Below are 19,436 nucleotides of genomic sequence, written 5' to 3' on the forward strand. Positions count from 1 at the left end.
TGGGAACTTCCATATGATGCAGTTATGGCCGTAAAAAGAAAAAATAAATTAAAAGTATTAGAAAAAATAAATAAAAGTATTAGGGAAAAAATGAACCGGAAGTTGTGGTCCTGGCCTTGGAGCAGCTTGCAGCTGGGAAGAAGGGTCACTTATGTGGCCCTTATCACCTTCCGCCTTGTCTCATGGCATCAATATCCATGGCTCTCTGAGGGCACACTTGGGGGCCAGATTAAAGCTTGTACCTTAAGTCTCAGCTCACACCAAGTATGTAAGGCATGCTTCCAGGGCTCTTGGTGTGGAAGCAAGGCAGGATACATGCTTCATGAAAGAGCTTCATTATGAACAGGAGGAACAAGAAAATGGCTTCCATTGGCTGAGACCCTACTAAGCACCAGGCGATGTGACACACTAGGTGTTTTACACTCATTATTTTTGTCCCCCTAACAAGACTAACTCAGGATAACATGTGGTTAGACTCCATTTTCTAGTCCTCCCCTGTTATCCACACGCATTCTCTGCCCAGCTGGGAAACCCAGGATGTGACCCCACAGCCTCATCTCCCGGCTCACTTGCAGGATGGCTTCTGGTTGGGACTGACCACCGGGGAGCCACCAGCAGGAGGCCAGGGCAGAGAAGAGAGATTTGGGTGGTTTTTTTTCAAAGCTCCCTCCTGCTTTGGAGCCTGACTGCATAGTTACTGCACCCCAGGACAAGCTGCTGAAGCAGTCTCTCCTCCACAGCTCTCATTTCCTCAGGTGATCCCTTCTCCTTGCTTCTCCAGCAGCCTCTTGTTAGATTTGGGGTTGCATCAACACCCCACGCTGGTTTTCTTCATATCACCCACCCTCTGCAAGGAGTCCTGCCTACTCTCTTCAATTGGCCCCAGTGAATGGTGTCATGTTTTCTGCTGAGACCCAGACAGACAAGGTATCAATGACCTTGGTGAGTTACAAATGAGGAAGCAGAGATTTGGAAAGGGGTCTGAGGTGACCCAGATAGTCAGAAGTGGAGCAGACTTTGAACACAGGTGTCTGGCTCATGATTCCACGAGACCCTTCCCATTGTTTCCTGGGGTTCTGGCAAGCTGAATCTGCCCTTTGAAAGCAACCAGCAAACACGCAGCCCCTAAAAAAAAGTCATGGTCTACACCTGCCTCCAGTGAAGCCACCAAGACAAAGTGCCTGCCAGCTCCAACCCTCTGACATCCATCCTGGGCTCTTGCTGCTGCAGATTCCTCCCTGCTGCCTGTCCACTGAATGTCTGGCTTTCTGAGCAGGGATAAATGTCTCACATCCCTGCACTGGAGGCAGGTTTTTGTCTTCCTTTGCTCTTAAAATGTGAGTGGGAGGAGACTGATGTCCACCTCTGAGATGCCCTGGCTTCATGCTTCTGGGGGAAGGGATTGGCTCTGGTGATTGCAAAGGTCCCTTTAGCTCTCACACCCTGCGGGGGAGAATGACTTGTGTCCTGCAGGGTCTTCCTGGGACGAGACCTTTGCTGGAGGTCAGAACCTCCAAAGATTGTAAGCCGTGAGGGACCCTAGTGAGGCGGGCCGTGGAGGGCACAGACATGAAGGAATGTGGGTGCCTATGTCTGCAGGAGGGCGATGGCCAAACCCATCACATGCCGAGAGCACAAGGTGCACTAGGAAAGCCATCTGTGGGGAGAAATCTTGAAATTAAAAAAATTTTGAGTTCCTGTTGCCACTCAGCTATAACGAACCTGACTAGTACCCATGAGGATGCAGGTTCGATCCTGGCCTGGCTCAGGTGTTGCTGTGACAGTGTAGGACACATATCTGGCGTGGTTATGGCTGTGGCTGTGGTGTAGGCCAGCAGCTATAGCTCCAGTTCGACTCCTAGTTCGATTCCTCTCATGTTGAAAACTGATTTTTCTTATTTTGGATCTTTGTGCTTTTCCTTAAAAAAAGAAAGAAAAAAAAAAAAGACAATTTGCCTTGTATTCTCCACCACCCTCCAGAACAATGATGCTGTTACAAAGATAAAGGGGAAAAGTGGGAATAATTTTGCACACTTTACCTTACAGTATGTTTAATAAGGATTTAAAAAAAAAATGATTTAGGAAAAATGCTTTTGATCCTTTGACTGCAAGCAGGCCCACACGACACGTTCGCCCGTTCAGGCAGGAGAAATTATTTCAGGTCTTAAGGATGAAAAGCATGAAATAGTCTATTAACCTTGATGGAGATCAGGCAGACTCCACCTGGAGCAGAGACGTGAGGCCTCTGGAGATTCTCCACCACAGAGAGTCCTCCTAGGCTTCAGACACCCCAGATTCCTGGATCCTAATCTTTTGTTGATCCTATTGGTACCGCCTAAAAAAACAAGTTCCTTTTCACAAGGTAGCCACTGTGAGTACCAGGTTGTAGAATTTATAAAAAAGGAAGTTTTTTTTTTTTTTGTCTCCTGAAAAAAAATGATTCTGAATCATTCAATATTGGCTCTGGGAGATATTATAACTCTGTTTGCAAACATCAAAGAGACTTAAAAATGTTTTTGCAATGTGCTGATTTTCTCTTGGAGATGGGAGGAAAGAGACCTTGTGTTTTCTTGCAGCACCAAGGTCTCGCTCCTAGACCTCAAGCGCCTCTAAGCTGAGAGGAAGGTTGAAGATGGTGGGATCGAGAGCCCAAGGATGATCTCATGCAAGGGCTACTGCACGAGCCGCCAGCACTGGCAGGGGCTGGCTGAGTGAAGTGTGGGCAGGCTTGAGAGAAGACAACATGGCGCAGGGGCTTCATAAGCATCTGTATATGTGCATGTATGAGCTTATGTTGGTGACTGCATTTGGGCTCAGCAGTACCGTGCCATTCACATGACGCTGATCTTATGAAACTGGATCTTGCCTGTTCTGTGGTGGCTTCCTCTTTTGCTGGGAGTGGAGACAGTGTACCGTGTGTGTGTCTAGGCCAAAGAGTGTTGTGTTTTGTGTGTGGGGGTTAGAAGTGTGTGCATGTGGGTGTATGAGGGGGTAGAGAGTGTTGTGCTGCTCTTTGTGCCAAGGGTGCTCAGGTAGGGTCACAACAGGATCCCTCAACAGAGCCTCCTAGCGCCATCCTGAGGTCTTGCATGCTCATCACCTTTCTGAACCTCAGTTTCCTCGTCTGTAAAACAGGTATTGAAAGCTTTCTCACCGGGTTGTTGTGAGGAAGAGATGAGGTGGCATATGTAAAAAGTGCTTGGAGGAGTTCCTGTTGTGGCTCAGTGGAAACAAATCTGACTAGTATCCATGAGGATGCAGGTTTGATCCCTGGCCGCGCTCAGTGAGTTAAGGGTCCAGCATTGCCATGAGTTGTGGTGTAAGTCACAGATGCTGCTCGGATCTGGAGTTGCTGTGGCTGTGGTGTAGGCTGGTGGCTACAGCTCTGATTTGACCCCTAGCCTGGGAACCTCCATATGCTACAGGTGCGGCCCTAAAAAATAATAAAAAAAAAAAAGTGCCCAGTGATGCCTTTTTCCATTCTGCTTGCTGAACTGACCAGGCACAGTGGACTCACTGTGCCCACCCCTAGGTGCCAGTGTTAGTGGTGCTCCCTCAGGCTGGCCCACACACAGTCCCTTCCTGGCAGAAGAAACTGAGGTCCACATAGGTTTTGTCACTGAGTCAAGGTCATATACGTGGTTGGCAGCAAAGCCAGATTCTTTCTGGACATGCCTTATCCCCATCCCAAGACCCTGCTCTTTCTACTCTACCCACTTGCTCTTCTGGAACTCTCCCTGGAGATCAGTGAAAGCCTTGCAAAGAAGTAGCTGAGAAAAGCCAAAGCTAGACAGACTCCCCAAGTCACAGTAGGGCTGGTGATCACCCTAACTGGAAGAAAGGAGGGCTCTTCACAACTGGAGTGAGTTCCCTGGCTGGAGGGGGCCCAGAGTGCCGGGAGAAGGTGCAGGCAGAGGAGGATGGAAGGGGGTAGGAGATGAAGAAAGAGGAGCCCTGGAGGAGGCATGAGGCATGCCTGGTGACTCAGGAGGGAGCCGGCACTCAAGGAAGTGCCTGTCCAATGCTTAGGCGGCCACATGCAGTGAAAGGAGCAAGGAATCGGGGCAGCTAGGGTCAAGTGCTCTACAAATCAAGTGACTTTGGGAAGGTGATTGGGCCTCTCTGAATCTCAATTTATTTATTGGAAAATTAGGCATCATCAGTCTCCCTGCTTCTCTCTGTCTCCCGCTTTGTCTGTACATGGTTGTGAAGATTAAATGATAAATGCAACATATCCAACACAGTGCCTGGACAGAGTAAGCCCACCTGAGTGCTCCTTCCTTCTCTTGAACCCAGTGACCTCACCCAACTGCTGTGGGGGTTATATTAGATAAGGTGCTTGAGGAAGTTCCCGTTGTGGCTCAGCAGTAACAAACCTGACTAGTGTCCATGAGGACGAAGGTTTGATCCCTGGTCTTGCACAGTGGGTTAAGGATCTCGCTTTGCTGTGAGCTGTGGTGTAGGTCACAGATGCAGTTTGGATCTGGCATTGCTGTGGTTGTGGTGTAGGTTGGCAGCTACAGCTCCCATTCGACCCCTAGCCTGGAAACCTCCATATGCCATGGGTGCAGCCCTAAAAAGATCAAAAAAAAAAAAAAAAAAAGGTAAGTTGCTTGCTAAATTGGACTTAATACAGATTCATACCTTCCCCCCCCCCCGCCGCTTTCTTTAAAAAAAAAAAAAAAAAGCAAAACAAACAAACAAAAACAGGCTCCCAAACTAGCAAAGTTTCCTCCTGAGAGATTGAGAAGGGACGTGGGTGATAAATTGCCTGTTTTCACTGGGTGACTGTTTCCCAATTCTCTTCTGCTACTGCTGTCCTCTCCCAGTGTTTACCCGAGTTCTGGTGTTTAGTTGTAGAAAATAGATCCTGTGATGGTTTTGTCAAAATATCTTGGGAGCCAGAGGAATGAGGGCCGAGTTAGTCATCCTTTGTGCAACTACAATCAGGAGGCGATGTTTATCTTGCCCGGCCAGACCCTGCACTAAAATATATAGTGCAATTAGACGTCCTTTGAAAAACAGGGATCATGGGTTCTCCGGAATCAGGGTTAGGGAAATCTTCCTTTATGACTCTGGAAGTATTCATCCACTGCTGCAGGCGGCCAGTGAAATAGGCTTTTTTGGCCCACGTCAGAGACGATCATGGTCATGATGGGTGAAGAAGGGTGCAGTTATGGTGGCCTAGATTAAAGACCTGATGCCTGCACCATCAACAGAACTTTCTGGATGAGGGAAGCAGTCTATTTCTGTACTCTCTGACATGGCAGTCACATATTTGAACATTTGAACGGTGGCTGGTGTGATTGAGGATTCAAATGTTTGATGTTATCTCATTTTAAGTGATTTAAATAGCCACATATGGTTAGTGGCTTCCATACAGGGCGACATAGCATTGTACAAACTGCACAGTATCCACGAGTGGCAGCTTCTACATAGGCGGGGGGAGTGTCATCTGAGCATCATGTGTAGTGGTATGCGGGACCACTTAAAGGGACAGCAGGGATGTGACTCCCCAGGAGTGAAGGAAATGAAGCTGTACAGATTAGGACTTTGCTTCCTGAAAGACTGAGGCAGGACTGGGGAGAACTGGAGGGCCCAGAGCAGGGCAGGAAGGATGCAGCGCAGGCTGCAGCTCACCACTGCAATCTGTCAGGGGCTGGAGGTTCGGTTCCGGGGCAGTTGCAGGCAGTCTTGCCCCCTGGTCCCACCTCCAAGTCACCGGCCCCTAGGTCCTATTCTCATTGGACATCCCTGGAGCAAGATGAGTGGTTGGTGATAAAGAGACCCAAGTGTTGTCTTCAAGGGACTCGTCTGTCTTCCTGGGACAGCAGTAGCATGCCGCATGTGACAGGCAGGGTCTCTTGCTACCTGGGCTCAACGGATGCCTGAAGAATAAATAGTGGCTGAGCACACTGCCCTTGGCAGCTGCTGGATGAGATGCTGCTGCCCTAATGTGGTTCCTTGGTCCTGCCTTACAGGCGGGGGGTCCCTGTGAGTTCCCACGAGCAGTGTGTGGTGATTGGGCATCAGGGGTCCTTGGCATGGGGAGAAAATCAGCCTGGCTTGTGCCCGCTGCTCCTCCTTCCCCCTCTTCCTCTCCCAAGGCTCGCATCCGCCCCCATCTCCACGCCCCCAGTGGCTCTCCTCCAGCGGGACCCAGGACTGAGTTCCTCATTTCAGAGGCACAGCCCTGCCCTGGAAGGTGAAAAAGGACGCTCTTTCTTTCTAGCTGATCCCAGGGCAAAAGCAAGACCCGCTACACACACACACACACACACACACACACACACACACACACACACACACACACGACGACCCCCCCCCCCGCCCCGACACACACCCTCCTCCCTCCCTTGCCTCCACAGTCAGACCAGGGGTGGCTCACTGAGGTAAAAAAAAATCACTTGACTTCTGATTTGGAGGCCTGAGTCTAAATGCTGGCTCTGGCAGGAATTCCCTTGGTATCCTGGGCAAATGATTTTCTCTCATCTGTGCCTTGGTTTCCATGTCTGGGACATGATGGAGTTGAACCGTTTCTCCAAACAATAACATTCCAGGATTAAAGTCTATCCAGTGAAATCTGATTATGCAAGAAACTTAATCACTCCAGGTGGTTCCACCATTTAAAAGAGGAGCTGGTTAACCCAAATGAGTGTCTAATTGGCAGCCTGTGGCGGGGGAGCTCCCCAAAGCGAAGCGGGGAGGCCTTCCAAATTCCTTCACCTGCTCCAAGGCCTCAGGCTCCTCCACCCACTCAAGGACAGACAGCTGAGGGCACCCTCTGCCCCTCAGGCAAGAAAGATTCTGCCCTCATTCCAAGGGCTCTCAGAAGCTATCAGCTGCTCAAGCCAACTTCTGTCATTCCTGGGACTCATGGAGGGGAAATGTGGCTGGAGAGCAGTAAGTTCAGATAAACAGAGGAACCTAACATACAAGCCACCTGGGAGCTTGAACTTGGGAGTGCAGTCATGGAAGAAACGCTGGCCTGGCAGTCAGAGGGCAGCTGGGTCCTAGGCCATGTGGCCAGGTCACTGAACCCCAGCTTGGTTTTCCTCTTCTTTACCCTGGGACTGTAACCAACTCTGCCAGCCTGGCTTGGCTGTGGTGGGCACCATGAGGCCCAGGCTGCATCTAATGTTTGGTGTAAAATGCTGCACAAATGCAAAGCAGTGCTGACTGTGTTCATGTCTGTAGCTGCAAATACCTGCACAGTAATAATCACACAGCGCTGTGCTCCTCCCCCAGCTTCGAGTATGTGCTGTTGAAACTAGAAGATGCTAAATCACTCTCGAGCTGTTTTAAGGATTAGGCAGAAATGTTAATGGCAACAGATGTTGGCTTGTTCCCTGTAGGAGGATTTAGGCTGAGGGGAAGTAGTACTGCTGGCTTCAGCCCAAATCATGGCCAAGCCCTTTCTCTGACCTACTGTTCAACCCGGAGAGCAGAATGGGTGTGGTTTCTGCCCCGAGGTTGAGAAGCGGAACTTCATCTAGGGCTGGCCTGAATAGGACAATGATCTCTCGCAAGAAGAGCTGATTCAAACTTGAGGGGAAATGAGGAACCTCAAATGCAGCCTGCAGCCCAAGTTTCTCCTGGCAGCCCCGGCAGAGATGAAAGCGCTGGGTTCTCGTGGGTTTGCAGACACCCCCAGGGCCCTGTACAGTGAGTGAGACCTGGTTGGTCAAGGTAGTTGCTCAAGGCCTTCTGGATCTAACATTCTGGGACACCATGGAAATGGATGAAGACAAGCCAACCCCAGGATTGTCCCAGAAAGTATCACGCTTCCTCCTTCCGCACTTGGCAGCGAGGTGGCCACATTCTTGGAGAGTGAGAGAGTGGCTGTGTTGACAGCACAGTCTAGAATCGGTGCAGTGTCCAAAACACTCAAAGAGCAGAGCCTGAAGTCGCTCCAGGAAAAGACTTCAGGGAGCTCTGGCACCTTCGGACAGATGGCTACACCCTGGCCTTCTGAAGGCTCTCCCGCACTCACCTTTGAACGGGGGCTGGGCTCGAGTCATCAGGAAGAGGCTCTTGCTCTTCTTGCTCTGCTGCTCCTGGTGGGTGTAGTAACCCAGCGTGGTGCAGCGGCCCTTCTTGCAGCTCAGGCACAGGCCCTGGCTGAAGCTGTCCATGTCCTTGCACAGGTAGGCCGTGCTCTGCATGCCGGGGTGCAGCACGGAGTCGATGAACAGGTGCACTGACCGCTCGTGGGCACATTTGATGGTCCGGGTGATGGCTGGAACACAGGACAGGAGGGACATTATTGCCCCTTGGCCCGGAGGGTTGCCTCATTTCTTAGGGCAGAGAAATAGCACATTGAGAAGGAGGAGATTGCAGAGGTCAAGCCTCTGATGACAGTGGATGTGACAACTGAAAGCTCCACAAAGAGTAAACCCGTGGAAGCCACAGGGTAGAGGCATAATCCCAGGCTCTGAGGGGCTGCTGTATGTTACAGTAGGTGTTTTAATAGGAGCCCCAAGTCACTAAGAATATAATGAATTCTTTGAGCAAGTGGGATAGTGTAATTCATTTCAGAAATATTTTAGTCTCATATGGTTAAAAATGCACAAGTGCAGAGTTTCCACTGTGGCTTAGCTGGTTAAGAACCTGACATAGTGTCTTGGAGGAGGTGGATTCAATCTCTGGCCTTGCTCAGTGAGTTAAGGATCTGGTGTTGCCACAAGCTGTGGTGTAGGTTGCAGCTCAGATCTTGTGTTGCTGTGGCTGTGGTGTAGGCCTACAGCTGCAGCTCCGATTCAACCCCAAGCCTGGGAACAGCTATATGCTGCAGGTGCGGCTGTTAAAAGAAAAAAAGTACACAAGTGCGGATGCTTTAGGGGCCAGTTATCAGAACAGGCTTGTATGGAATGCCTCTGAATGAAGTTGGGTAAACCAATGCTCAGGCACGCTTGGGACGTGGCTAATGGTCTGATGAGAGCCGAGGCCTCCCCTGCCACGTCCCAAGGGAGCCAGTGCATGCCTGAGGTAAGTGGCCTGTGACACTAGCAGGGGGATTGGCTTGTAGAAGGACATGCCCCAATGATAAGGTCTGAATGGGCCTAACTCCAAACAGCAAGTTGAGGAGGTTTATCAACCAAAGCTTTTGACCTTTGGGGTGGGGTTTGTTTTGGGGTCTCTAAATCTTAATTTGATCTTAAGCGAAGTATGCTCTAGGAATGTTAGGAACCACCATGAGACAGGGCAAGTACCTCATGTGAAGGTGGAGTACAGGGAGCTTTGCCAGAAGCTGATTTCCCCAGGATTACTCATCTCAGTTCTTGGTGACTAGTGGCTATATTTGCTGAGTCTCCACCATGGGGCAGGCACTGCACCAACTGCCTGTCTGGATCTTTAAATCCTTGAGACAGCCATTACAAGTGAGAAAACTGAGCTTCAGGGACATTCACTAACTGACTCAAGCTCACCTAACCAGGTGGTGTTGAGGATGGTAAAGCAGTTATCTAGTGACTGAGGTAACAAACATAAGAGTGAAGAAAACTGAAAAACCACACCGCGCCCAGGGCGCGCTATGTCAACATACATGCTTTCATCAATCTGCAGTCTATCGCAAAAGAGAAAATGGCTATAGTTGGTTGGAGGTGCATTTGCCAGGCAAGGAGTTAATGAACACTGTCCTAGGGGTGTGTCAAGCTTAGGGAGGGTGCAGATCTGGGAAGAGGGCAGGAAGGTCATGGGGAACTGCTGGTGATGGGAGGGGTAGTGACTGGAGGAAGATGTCCTGATAAGAGGAAGTTCCTCAAAAGTTCTCTCAGGCGAGGGTGGGTGGAAGGCTGGGAGTCTGGCCAAAATGAGATAATGTTGGAGTGTGAAGGTCATTCTGATAGCTGAGCCCTGAAGGCAGTGGTATCATCACTAGAGGGTGTGTTCTCAGCTCAGTTTTAGATGACTGGGATGAGAAGGGAGGGTGAGGGGTGGGGGTTCTTCAGTTGGCTTAGAGTGGGTGAGTTGGCCTTTCTTTCTTTCTCTCTCTCTCTCTGTCTTTCTTTCTTTCTTTCTTTTTTTTTTTTTTGGGCTGTACCCATGGCATATGGAAGTTCTCAGGCTAGGGATCAAATTGGAGCTGCAGCTGCCAGCCTACTCATAGCCACAGCAATGCCAGATCCAAGCCACATCTGTGACCTATATTGCAGCTCATGGCACTGCTGGATTAACCCCCTGAGCGGGGACAGGGATTGAACCTGCACCCTCATGGATACTAGTCTGGTTCGTTACTGTTGAGCCATAACAGGAATGCTGGCATTCCTTAATCAGGGTGATATTTTATAATAATGAGACATTTGGAATGCCTATGAAAGGTATGGTTTCTGCTGACACTTTTGTTCTTTAATCCTGCACCTGTTATCAATGTGCACATTAATGTTGTGGTTTTAGGGTTTGAGAGAGAAGTGGGATCACAACACAGATAATGCCACATTCAGTTTCTGCCCTGAGATGAAGGAAGTCACAAGGACCTATTTAGAGCTGGACTTTGCCCTGTAGGGTTAGCGGGAGCAGCCTTAGACCAGGGATCAAGAAACCATGATCTAGGAGTTCCTGTTTGTGGCTCAGCTGGCTGAGAACCTGACACAGTGTCTGTGAGGATGAGGGTTCAATCCCTGGCCTCACTCAGTGGGTTAAAAGATCCAGCATTGCCGCAAGCTGCAGTGTAGGACACATATGCAGTTTGGATCCTATGTTGCTGTCTGTGCCTGTGGTGTAGGCTGGCAGCTGCAGCTCCAATTCAACCCCTAGCCTGGGAACTTCCATATGCTGCAAAAAGAGGCGGGGGGGAACCTTGAGCTATTAAGTGGATCATTATGGGGCCCAGAATAGAGGAAGCCCCCTGAATGAGGAAGCATCAGAGAAAGCTTTCAGAAGGGGTAGTACCAGGGAGAGACTTTGCTGGGCACACTGGGTGGGTGAAAAGTGGGGACTCCAGTGGTGTCTCTCTCACCCTCAGTGCTTGGGCTTCAGGGACCACTGCTGCAGAGGAGGGGCCTGCCTGGGCAAAGGCAGCCCTTACCCACGCGCACAGGCCCTGTCTCTGAGTGGACTTAGAGATCGTTCACCCTGGTCCCCGTCCTTGCCAAACTCTTCCCAGAATCCCCCAGATTAGCTCCTCCTGGGTCCTGAGGCTCCATGCAAGTGTGGGGAGGTAAACCAGCCTAGGCCAGGGTCTTCTTTCTCACCATTCAAGCCGTGCGTTGCAATGTGTTTGTAGAGCTCTAGCAAGTGACAGCCAGGCTGGAAGGAGCCCCCATTGGGGTAGAAGTCATAGTGCGCTATGGGCCTTTTGATGCCCACGCTCAGGCCCATGTGCTCCCGGGTAAAGGTGTGAATGGCGTCCACAAAATTGGCGTCATCCGGTGAAAGACGGTCTCTGGGAGAAGCTCTTTCAAACAAAGGTCCCGCTGCATCCAGCCCTAATAGGGAATCAAGGGGGAGGGTTAGGTGGGGGTGTGGGGAGGGCAGGAGAAAGGCTCTTTTCAGCTTTTTGATGTTATTACACATTCATGAACTAGCAGGAAGAAGAAAATCCTGGGGCATAATCTTTCTCTAGGAAATCTTGCCACAACCTTTTTGGAATAAAACCACAGTAATTCATGGTGCTAAAAAATCGGCTACCAGCTGGGCATTATCTATGGGGTAAAAAAGAAAAAGGTTTGCAGGAACCATTCAGTGATAGAAGTAAGGTTATGAGGGAATGCTTGATTTATTTAAGCAAATCAATTTGAAGTACCTCTCCAGCTACTTTCAAGAGCATCTGTTTGCATACAAAAAACCACTGTGCTTATTGTAAGTGGTTCTAACCTACCCATCAAAGAAAGAATTTATCTGCTTGCCTGTTGTCAATAATTTCCCTAAACAAGCTGGCTCTCCCCCTACACTAATGTCATTTCATTGGAATGTTCAGAACAGCCTTGTGACATTATTGTTCTCTGGGAAAAATGTGAGCAGATAGGACTGCTCACAGTTCTGGTCCTTAAGTGACACTTAGGTTTGCATGAGACAAGTGGCAGCTCCTGGCTAACTGTAATTGGGGCGTATTTATGCAGTCCTAAAGTTTTTTCTCTATCTTTTGCTTTACCCCTTTTTTTTTTTTTTTTGTCTTTTTAGGGCCACACTTGTGGTGTATGAAGGCTCCCAGGCTACGGGTCAAATTGGAGTTGTAGCTGCAGGCCTACGCCAGAGCCACAGCCGCGCAGATCTGAGCCTTGTCTGCAACCTTTACCACAGCTCACAGCAACACCAGATACTTCACCCACTGAGTGAGGCCAGGGATGCAAAGTGCAACCTCATGGATACTAGTCAGATTCGTTTCCGCTAAGCCACAACAGGAATTCCCCTGCTTTACCTTTTCTGAAGGATATTCTGTTATCCCACATCAGCCCTGGTTTCCATCCCTGTTGACAGGGGAATTGACAGGGGGCCATGACAGGCCCTGCTCTCCAGCCCTCCCCTGTGATTACAATGAAGGATGTCTATGTGGGATTTACACTGCTTTCTTCATCAGGCTGACTATAAGATGACAACAGAGTAGTTAGGTGTCCTGCTGCCTCTGACATGTATGGGCCTGGCTAATAATGCCTGATGTGGCCTGTGACACCAGGCAGTGTGGAGAGGGCCCCCAGAAGGTTCTCATGGGAGGTCTGCTTAACCCGCTGCCCCTAGGCTATTGAGGGTTAAATCATGGAGGGTGTCAATTACTGTTCTGTGGACCTGGCTGCCTTTGTCATCAGCAAGATGGGAAAAAAAAAAAAAAAAAAAAAAAAAAAAACAAAACAGGACCAGAAAATGAGTTCTCATCATGACAAATCTGGTTTGTTTAAATGTCTGCTATTTTCAGCGTTCCCGTCATGGCTCAGTGGTTAATGAATCTGACTAGGAACCATGAGGTTGCAGGTTTGATCCCTGGCTTCTCTCAGTGAGTTAAGGATCTGGCGTTGCCGTGAGCTGTTGCATAGGTTGCAGACGCGGCTCAGATCCCGCGTTGCTGTGGCTTGAGCGTAGGCTGGTGGCTATGGCTCCGATTCGACCCCTAGCCTGGGAACCTCCATATACCACAGGAGCAGCCCTAGAAATGGCAAAGAGACAAAAAATAAATAGATGTCTGCTATTTTCCCTTTTTTTTCAGTGTTAAATCTCTTCTTTTATGAAGTAATGCTATCAGTAGATAGTAGTTGCCAAAAAATGTTCTTTCTTGACAAAATAAAAGGTCACAGCCATACTATTCATCTTAAAATTTGTTTGAATTGGTTTTGCTTATCAAGTACTGTTTTTACCTGTTAGGTCTTGAAGGATGCATAGGAGTTTGGTAGGTAAGACTAGGGCTTGTTGTTTCAGACAAAGGGAACAATGACTGAACAGGCCCAGAAGCACAAGGGGCCATGGCTTATTGGTAGACTAGAGAAGAATCTGGTGTTCCTAGAAGCCTAGAACTACAGGAAAGGAACAGCAGGAGGAGAAGTTTGAGAGCTCCAGAGACCCTGATCTGACAAGGGCCTAGCCTGGGCCTCCTGCGTTTTACGCTGTAGGAATCAGCGGGCTCAGGAGCCATTTCATCAGGTGTGTTCTTCGGAATGTGACTCGGGCAGCAGGAAGGGATGAGGTTTATGTCAGGGTCGCCTGGTAGGAAAGGCCATCCTGCACATCCTCAGCTCTTTCTGGGTATCTAGGGGGCATTCTAAGCTGGCATAGAGCTAGGCGTGAGGTTTTGGTGCAGAGATCCCTCCTTCAGTCCAAATGAACCCCAGAGGTAGACCCCATGTATTTCACAAATGTAGAAACTGGGGTAGAAATGTGTCTGTTATAGCAAATTTAGAGCTGTCAGTCTTCTAGCTTTTTTTTTTTTTTTTCCTTCTTTTTACAGCCACACCTGTGGCACATGGAAGTTCCTGGGCTAGGGGTCAAATTGGAGCTACAGCTGCTGGCCTATACCACAGCCACACCAGATCCAAGCCACATCTGTGACCTATACTATAGCTTGCAGCAATGCTGTATTCTTAACCCACTGAGTGAGGCCAGAGATCGAACCCACAGAGACTGTGTCGGGTTCTTAAGCCACTGAGCCACAACGGGATTTCCAGGGCTGTCATTCTTTAACTCACACTGGGCTTTTAAAATTATAGGTTGAAAATAAACTCTTTTCTGCTATCTACATTTTAGGACCTGTTTGGCATGACTATGAGAGACATTTGTTTGAGGAAAGGCCATAGGAAGTGAGGCTGTGATTGGATCTAAATTCTCTTGGAAGAGCAATCTATGACAGTGGTCATGTTTGAAATAAATAGTGCTACGAGTCCTCCTGTGAACTCTAACAGAGCTTGAAGGAAGCTGGGGGTGTGTTAATTATGAGCCTGCTAGAAAAGCAGGTCCTTACTCCACGCCGAGGGACAGTTGTAGAGATTACAGTTGCTACTTATCAGGCATGGTTACCTGTAATTCTCCCAATCTTGTGCTTTCTGCCCATGTAACTGCCAGCGAATCCGGCGACGTGTGCACCCAGGCTGTACCCAATTAGATGAACCTTGCTTGGAGAAAAATGAACAGATTCCTGGAAGACAGCAGTGAGGTGGTTGTAGAAGGGGGAGGAGAGCTGCCTGGGTAAAGCCTTTGGGGGGTCCAGCTTGTTCTGGGCTCTCTCTGTTCTTTGTGCCTGATCATAAGTGAGGTGCTTAAGTCCTACTCAGGACCCAAACTGGTTTCTCACCTTGCTAACCCTGTCCTGTTGGCTTTTGGGCTCAGCTACCTGGGGTCCTGCCTGGTGATGCTGCTTCCTGTCCACCTGGCTTCACCTGGATGTTAATGCCTTGCAGAAGTGATCCCATTCATTCATGTGGGACTTCGGTAGTTCACAGGTTTTGGGGGTTTTTTTCCTTCTTTTTTTGTCTTTTTAGGGCCTCACCTGAGGTATATGAAGTTCACCAGGCTAGGGGTGGAATCAGAGTCGCAGCTGCCAGCCTATGCCACAGCCACAGCAATGCAGGATCTGAGCTGCATCTGTGACCTTCATTGTAACTTGTGGCAATGCTGGATCTTTAACCCATTGAGTGAGAGTAGGGATTGAACCTGCATCTTCAGGGATACTATCCGGGTAATTAACCAGCTGAGCTACAATGGGAACTCCCTACAGGGTGTGTTTAGATCCCTTAGCACATCCAAGGAAGTGAGCATAAAAGTAATAGTGGATGGGGGAGTAGGGGCAGATCATTCCACAAAATAGGGGTTCAAGGAAGGCATCTGAGAGAGCCCTGGGGGTCCATTCTCTGTCCTGTGCCTTCCTATTCCTGTGAGCTTAGCAGAAGTGTTTTTCCTGTATGCGCTGCTATAGGAGACCAGCTCAATTGTCTTGGAGGAAGGGAGAAGAGGGGAGGGGGAGGGGGAGGGGGCGGAGGTGGGGATGGGGGTAGGGTGAAGGTCAGGGCAGGTCTCACCTCCAGCCACCGGAGAAGAGCCTTGATCTCCCCGCCAACGAGGCGGGTGTTGCGGACAGCCATGGTATAGTGGTTGTGGGCCAGGGTGACCCAGTCTGCCAGCCCCACGTTCACTGGCTGGGCCAGCTGAGACTTCAGTGCCGCCACCATCTGCAAGACCCAGTCTTCCAGCAAGCCATCCATCTGAGGGTGGGCCCACAGGGTCATCAGCGTTACTAGGAGGGCATAGCAAGGGAGCACCACGCTAGCTTCCTCTCTCTCCTGGTTCACCTCTCTTCTCCAACTCTTAGCTCATGCTAGGTCCTTCTCTCCAAGAGAAAGGGCTTGGCAAGAGGCTTCTCAACCTCAGCACCATCTGGAGCCAGATACCTCTTTGTTGTGGGGCGGTTCTGTGGCTGTTCAGTAGCATCTCTGCCTCCCCCCACACCCCCGGTCCCCAAGTTGTAAATGCCAAAATTGTCTTGAGTTTTCCCGTGCCCCCTGGGTACTACTCCCGCCTCTCAAAAGGGAGCTGTTTTCTGATCATTGCCCTATTTTAGGACTTTCCAAGCCTTAAAACGATGAAAATGTCTCTGTAAATCAGGTAGAAAGACCACCTGTCCTTTGAGGGTCAGCTCCAGCGCCACCTCTTCTGGGGAGGGGCTGTGCTGCCGCGCCTCTGAATCCCACCCTCACTGGCTCTGCTCTGCCCTGCTAGCACCGTAAGCAGGACAGAGTAGGCACTCAATAAATGTTTATGGAGAATCGTTCTGTGTAGGTACCCTGTTTGAGAGCTAGTTTGCAGGGCGCTCCTGAAGGACAAAGGAATTTGTGCTGTGTCTTGAAGGGTAAATAGCAGTTTGCTTAGAAGAATCGAGGTGGGCAGGTGAATGCGTGGACGGTGGTGTCTAGGGCATTCCAGGCAGAAGGAAGAGCACGTGCAGAAGTGCAGATTCACAAAAGGGCAGTGGGGTACATCTGGGGAGAGCAGTCATTCAGGTGTGATTGAAGGCAAGAACACAGAGGTGGCACTGGTAACAATACTGATGGTTTGGCATGTGATTCTGGGTTAAGATGCGTTCATTTAGTAAATGTCTACCCAGTGCCTTCTATGTGGTTGTAGCATCTTGAGTTCAATCCTAGACTCTCTTAGTTACTAGCTGAGTGACCTTGGGCAAGTTACCTTTTCAGTGCTCCAGTTTCCTTGTATGGAGAATGGGGTAAAAATAGCATCCTCTTTCTAGGGTTGTTGGGAGAAGGAAATAAGTTAATAGATGTAAGGTACTTAGAACAGTGCTTGGAACAAAGCAAGAGCTTTGTGAGTTGTGGCAACAGTAGCTGCTGCCCGTTGTTATCATTATTACTTGCAATAGTGGATGTATTACAGTCTAGATAAGATTTTGAAAAAAAAGAACTCATTCTGGTAAAAAGATCCTGGTAAGAAGACCCTCTTCTCTTCATGTTTGTAAACAAGATATTTAGTCAGCCATTAATTCAGTTAACAAATATTTCTGGAGCACCTAATATATAATGGCTATTTTCCAGCAGCAGAAGAGGGATAGGACACCACAGGCAGAAGACACAGCCTGAGCCAAGGCCAAGAGGAGAAAATCACATGGTCTGTGGAAGGAGTACAAGCAGAGATGGGGGGAGTTGGGGGAGGTGGGGTCAGATGGGAGACCCTGCCGTGTGGGGTACAGCCTTCCATGCTTTGAGGCTTTCAGCTCAAGTCCTCACCTTGAGTCCAGGGCCAAGTCCATAGCTCTGCTCTCCCCAAAGCTTTGCTCAGGATGCAGTCCCTCCTTCCCAATTTCTTTTCTCTTTTACTCTTTAAAGGAAGGTCCCTTTGGGAAAAGCAGCTGAAGAGATGGAAGTTCTTCCCTCAACAATGACTGGCCTTCTAATCTATCCTTAACCACCTCTGCTGCCATGGAAGAGCTTTCCATGTCTGACCTTGAGTTCCCTTTAAGATGGGCCTCCTCTCAGGTTCTGCCTCTGCCCCCTATTCTATGCTTTTCTTAAAGAAACAGGGATGGGGCATCATGCCCAGCTAGAGAGAGCAGCGGTCAGGAGAGTGCAGTGTGGGACCTGCTGTGTGATGGGGCCCCCTGTCAAACCCATCCTTGACAAGGTTCCATCCTTGACAAAAGATGGAGTGGAGTCTTTAAGAGTGTGGGCTTTGGAGTTCCTGCTGTGGCTCAGTGGTTAACGAATCCGACTAAGAACCATGAGGTTGCAGGTTCGATCCCTGACCTTGCTCAGTGGGTTAGGGATCCGGTGTTGCCGTGAGCTGTGGTGTAGGTTGCAGATGCGGCTCGATCCCCGAGTGGCTGTGGCTGTGGCATAGGCCGGCGGCTACAGCTCTGATTAGACCCCTAGCCTGGGAACCTCCATATGCCATGGAAGCGGCCCAAGAAATGGCAAAAAGACAGAAAAAAAAAAAAAAAAGAAAAAAAAAAGAGTGTGGGCTTTGGAGCTTGCGGGTTCTGCTTTTGGGTTTCTGTCCACTGAGGGCTGTGTAACTGTGGTAGCCACTTGACCTCTCTGAGCTGCAGTTTCCTTTTCTGAGAGATGAGATTAACTCAACTGGCTGTAGAGGGAAGTGTGAGGATTAAATGGGCTGCTATCTAATGTAAAAGGCTTAGCTTCCTGGAGGGTCTCATCTGAGTTAGATCTCTTCTCTAGGGGCAAGAAAGCCCCCACTTCCCAAGGATGGGCCCCTGTAAGTCCTAGGGGGAAGCTGCTGGCAGGCTGCAAGAGCCTCTGTGTTTTTCTGGGATGGCAATAGTAGGCACCCCACCTTGTGGCTAGAGCCACCCACATGGCTTTGTCTGGTTCCCCTGCTTCAGGAAGTCAGGCCTGGGGTCTGTTTTGTTCATGTGGAGAGTATCAGTGAATCCATGTTGAAAGAGTGGTGGTGGGTGGATGGGCTCATTTTGCTCTCTAGGGTAGGATAGATGAAGGTTTCTAGAGTATTTTTTAACTAGATGGCAGGGAAAGGTTTTCAAGTCATAGATCCCAAATTGCTGGAGGTTTCAAAGTGTGAACCAAGCTTCAAATTGTGGAAACCAAGAAGGCAGAATTTTCTCTTGGAAACATGTTTGTTTGACTTCAATCATTGCCCACAATATTCTTCTTCCCTTTCTTCCACAGTAATAGAATTTCAGCATCACTAAAAAGCTACACTTTCTCTAAGAGGCTGCATATCTCAGGCACCTTTCCATCTCAGTATGGCCGATGGATATAACTGGAAGCATTTCACAGATGCTTCTAGCAAGCTGGCCTAAGAAAACACACTTAAATATCAAGAGCCTTTGAATTGTACACTTTAAATGGATGAATTGTAGGGTATGGAAATTATATCTCAATATAGTTGTTTCTGAAAAAACTCTTTTGATTTTTTTTGTGTATACCTTCTACTACTTTGTGCTGCCTGGAATACAGATGCGATAGTTAGCGCTCTAGCTGCCATCTTGGATTATGAGGATGAAGGCCACACTTTAAGGATGGCAGAGTAGTGAGCAGGGAATGAACTGGGTCCTCGAGGACTTCATTGACCAAAAGAGTTTATTCATTTTGGATTACATATTTCTGGACTTTTGTGTGAAATGGGGAAAAAAAAAAAAGACCCTTCTGTTTTATTTGAACTACTGCCAGTTTGGGTTTCTGTTATCTGCAGCTGGACTTAACCCTTATAGATCAGATACAACATTTCATTGGGAGACTGTGTTTTCTGGCTTCCTACCTTCTCTTGGGAAAGACACAGATTCACCTTCATGAACTGCAACCCCTTACGGGCCCTTATGTGCTGTGCGACCACTTTGAGCCACATTTTATTACCTGAAATGTGAAGATAATTATACTTTCCCTGCCCTGCTTACTCATGAAATTGAGATAATCAATGAGATAATATGTGGGGAAGCACTTGGAAAATTAGAATGTACTTTACAAATATGCATGAAGTTGTTATCACCAGCTCCCTATCTTTTTATTAAAATTGAACACATTAGGGAGGGACAA

At 48.9% G+C, this 19,436-nt stretch overlaps 1 protein-coding gene and 1 long non-coding RNA gene across 9 annotated transcripts in view; one reads left to right on the top strand and one right to left on the bottom strand.

Annotated features, from left to right (window-relative positions):
• Window positions 1-19,436, top strand: part of LOC102158936 — a 358,073-nt gene that overhangs the window by 19,345 nt on the left and 319,292 nt on the right. The window lies entirely within an intron of this gene.
• Window positions 1-19,436, bottom strand: part of LIPC (lipase, hepatic) — a 170,456-nt gene that overhangs the window by 11,333 nt on the left and 139,687 nt on the right. For 4 of the 5 annotated variants that reach the window (XM_021063855.1, XM_021063893.1, NM_001143714.1 and 1 more), the window contains 4 exon segments: window positions 15,438-15,620; window positions 14,440-14,557; window positions 11,193-11,426; window positions 7,994-8,239 (listed from right to left, as the gene is read on the bottom strand). In XM_021063855.1, coding sequence (XP_020919514.1) covers window positions 7,994-8,239; window positions 11,193-11,426; window positions 14,440-14,557; window positions 15,438-15,620 — 781 coding nt within the window. 5 annotated transcript variants of the gene reach the window in all.

The sequence above is a fragment of the Sus scrofa genome, chromosome 1 (assembly GCF_000003025.6).
Source record: "Sus scrofa isolate TJ Tabasco breed Duroc chromosome 1, Sscrofa11.1, whole genome shotgun sequence".
NCBI classification, from domain to species: domain Eukaryota; kingdom Metazoa; phylum Chordata; class Mammalia; order Artiodactyla; family Suidae; genus Sus; species Sus scrofa.